This window comes from Hibiscus syriacus, unplaced genomic scaffold, assembly GCF_006381635.1.
Source record: "Hibiscus syriacus cultivar Baekdansim isolate YM2019G1 unplaced genomic scaffold, ASM638163v2 tig00117010_pilon, whole genome shotgun sequence".
In the NCBI taxonomy this organism is placed as follows: Eukaryota; Viridiplantae; Streptophyta; class Magnoliopsida; order Malvales; family Malvaceae; genus Hibiscus; species Hibiscus syriacus.
Window position 1 is genome coordinate 751,396 of NW_024063522.1, and position 3,787 is coordinate 755,182.

A 3,787-nucleotide genomic window follows, 5' to 3' on the forward strand; every position below is an offset into this window, starting at 1 on the left:
AAAACCAGTCTTCTCAACCATAGCTATGAGAATTTCAAGGGATATGGGTAGAATTTCAAGCCTATGAGAATGAATTTCATTTGGAATTTGAGACCATGAATTCCAAATATAATAAATTGATTTCAAATTTTAAAGTTGAAAATGATTTTCTTTTAAAAGCAAAATTAAATTGTGAACAATTATTTTGATATTTCAAAAATCAAAATCAAAGATTTAGAAAAGGAAATTTTTATTTTAAAGTTAACCTTGAATGCTTAACAAAAGAAAAAGAAAAAGAAATAATTTCTCAAAATAATTCATCATATTTAATAATTGCAAAATGCTTACATTGTCATTTCTATGGTCACATAGAACATACTTGTCCTATAAATAAAAAAATGTTTTAAAATTAGATAAGTATGAGTTCCTCAAGGAACAAGGGGCATTGAAACTAACATTCAATGACCCAAATAAATTTGGATACAAAAAACAAAGTAAATGTATCTTATAGGTGTGAGGGAGCAATGGTGACAAAAGTGAATAAATTCAAATGCTATAGCCACACAAAATGAGGAATGGGTAACCACTAAACTTATTATTTTTTTAATTTTGCATAATTGGTTGCCTATTTTTTTTATGCATGCATGAGTTTTTTAACAAAATGATTATATGTTTTTTTTCATCTCTTGTATGTCAAAATATGTTATGGTGAACATTTTAAAGTTTCAATGATTTTTTTTGGTTCATCATAATGATTTTGGTCAAATTTGTTTTAATGCTTTGTTTTTCTTTTACAAAATTTTACTTTTGACAAAAGGAAAGTGGCATCATATCCGAAGATAATCACATGAGCTCAGTAATTATGGAAAGAGACAACAAATCAATAGAGATTGTGGAGGATTCTTACCATATCCATTGTGAACGCTTATCAAATGAAAGAATTCTACTAATTAATGTAATTAGGTAGGATGAGATTGAGTTTCCTTAGTTAAGAGAGTATCTTGTAAATACAATCTCTTAATTTGGGAATTTAGGAGATTGTATTTGATCTGGGACGCTGATGTAAGTCAATACTAGTCATTGATTGAGAAGGAGCTCAACTATAAATAGAGAGTCTCTCCTCCTCATTTATATTCATCCATTCATTCCTCCATTCTCTTGGGAGAGAGTAATAAAACTCTGAGACATTTACTCTAGTTCTTGTGTTCTTTGTTCCTAAGTCTCTTTGTGTTGTTCCCTCTCTTGGTGGTTAGGAGTAGTCACGCTTGTGTTTGCACTTCCACATTATAGTCCAACCTTGGTGGCTTGGAGTAGTCACGTTGGTGTTAAAGTTTCTGGATCCTATAAGTCTTGAGGGTTTGGTTTCAACCTTGGTGAGTTTGCATGCTCACTAGTCTTAGATAAGGCTTACTTAGTTGCATAGAAATCCCAGAAGTGTCAAAAAGCATCTAAGGCCGCACGACCCGTCAGACTTTAACTATGATATTGCGACAGTTTGGGCTTGAAGGTTATGAGGGCGTGACAATATGATCACAAACTCTTTATGCCTTCTATTTTTTATCTGTCAAGTTTGATCTTTTAATTTAGGGTTCATATTTGATTCTTGGACGACAAGTTATTGTTATTGCTCTATTTTGTTTTTGAGAAATTATCATGTGTATGCAGTGGAGATCCATTGTTTCTTTAACCCTTTTGGGTGCAGCACTCAACTAGTAGTGCACCGGTACTATCGGGTGGAATCGAATGAGTTATACCTATTGTGATAGCACTTTCTTCTCGCAAGAACTCGAAAGCCTCATCCGCAAACTACACTCATTCGTCGGGAATGCAATCACACGAAACAGATACATTGTTTTCGGTGGAGGTTCAACCCAAGTCCTTGGTGAGGCTGCTTATGCATTGTCTCTTCAAAATGCTTCCTCACAGTCGCCTACACGAGTTGTTGCTTCAATCCCCTACTACACAGTTTATTCCGGAACCAGCACTTATTTTGTACTTTTAACTCATTTTTGTCATTACTGTTGTCACTTATTTGCATCCGAACATAATTTTGACAGTTCTACAAGTACCAAGTTGAATATTTCAATTCGGAAAAGTTCAAGTTCGAAGGAGATGCTTATACATGTAGGAATAGATCAGATGGTAGTGCAGATGTGATTTTGTTTGTAACTGCACCAAACAACCATGATGGACGGTTAAACAAAGCGATTCTTGATGGCCCTAATGTGAAAACAATTTACGACCTATCTGATTACTGGCCGCATTTTACACGATTCTGGCTCCGGCAGATGAAGATCTCATGGTGTTTACACTTTCCAAACTTACTGGTCATGCTGGTAGCAGATTTGGGCAAATAAGATTAGCTTCCATTTATGAAAGTAAATAGCATATTTGCATGAAGCAATTAACATATTTTCTGTGTTATATACAAAGGTGGGCAGTGATAAAAGATGAAACTGTGTTTAACAGAATGGTAACACACATGCAAATAAATTCCATGGGTGTTTCAAAAGATGCTCAGTTAAGAGCATTTAAGCTTTTGAAAGCAGTCCTAGAAGAAGGAACTGGAATATTTAACTTCACATACCGGAAGATGAAGATCAGATAGGAAAGATTGGCCACAACGTTATCCTCGTCGAACCGCTTCTCTCTTCAGAAAATCGATCCGCAATACTGCTCTTTTTACACTGAAGTCAGAGAGTTTTCTCCAACTACTTCTATCAACCTCAATTTAGACATTTTATTTAAGTCTTTATTATCTTTGCTATGAAACCATAAAGAATAGAATGTCTTTAACCTTATTATGTTTATGGCAGCTTATGCATGGTTAAAATGTGAGCGAGAAGAAGATAAAGACTGTTATGCAGTTCTCAAGGCAGCTAATATCATTGGTGGGCAAGGAAATATGCTTGGTTCAGAAGATCACTATGTTTGACTCAGCCTTGTCCGAAGCCAAGATGATTTCGATATATTGATAGAACGTTTACAAAAATTAGTCTCTGAGGAAGACCAATCCAGAACTATGTGAAGAATGAGATCAACGTTTGTTGATCAAGAGCTTCCATTCCATCACTTCAAAAATAATTGCTTGTTTACAGAAACATGGATAGAGGTCATGCAGGTCATCGACCTTATACATGCATACATGCATATGCAATTATCCAATACTTCAATATATAAATCTACTAAATCTAGTCATGGTGCATGGGAATTGGGATGTATTGAGATACCTTATCTTACAAGTTACATAAATATCCAAAAAAGAAAATTGGAAAAAAAATCCTTGTTTCTACATTCGTTTTAGTAAATAATAAGTAATGCTTCTATTCTATCTTAAAGAGTTTTTGGCAAATTATGGTCCCCTGGAAGTCTAGTAGAGTATACTGCAGAAGCTTTAATCTTTCATCATCTGGCATGTGGGAAAATCCCAAGTAATTAGTCCATGTCTCGACTGTGGTGGGCAGTGATGGCAAAACCAGCTTCTCCACCCCTAATTTCACCAGATTCCTTTCGATCTTATCCACCAAAACTCAACACATTCCCCGGTGGCGGTGCCCAAACGTTGTGGCAACAAGAGGTATTTCAGCCTGTTATCGTACACTCACAGAGTGACCACTGAAACCAGATCCTCATTTTCCTCCAGAACCACAGCATAGAATCGTCTGAAATTCAATCGTTTAGCTTTGAGACTCGGCTGAATAACACGTCTTTGACTAAATCCCTCCCGGTCTCGACAGATTCGCTTGGCTCAAAACACTCATGCATCACATCAAGTGCAGCTCTCAACTTACTCTGATTCTCTTTCTGT

General features: G+C 35.6%; 1 protein-coding gene across 1 annotated transcript; it reads left to right on the forward strand.

The window, feature by feature from the left end:
* The first annotated feature begins 1,717 nt into the window (after positions 1 to 1,717).
* On the forward strand, positions 1,718 to 2,674 carry LOC120195198 (tryptophan aminotransferase-related protein 4-like). The gene is made up of 3 exons (XM_039197281.1): positions 1,718 to 1,944; positions 2,037 to 2,328; positions 2,413 to 2,674. The coding sequence occupies exons 1-3, from the start codon at positions 1,723 to 1,725 to the stop codon at positions 2,421 to 2,423; spliced, it is 525 nt and encodes a 174-aa protein (XP_039053212.1). The 5' UTR covers positions 1,718 to 1,722; the 3' UTR covers positions 2,424 to 2,674.
* Positions 2,675 to 3,787: the final 1,113 nt, after the last annotated feature.

Bases quoted from the DNA above. Each gene is read 5' to 3' on its own strand.
- LOC120195198 (XM_039197281.1), top strand. From the start codon at position 1,723: ATGAGTTATACCTATTGTGATAGCACTTTCTTCTCGCAAGAACTCGAA. The intron at 1,945-2,036 runs GTTTATTCCGGA...TAATTTTGACAG, and splicing joins CTTCAATCCCCTACTACACA to TTCTACAAGTACCAAGTTGA.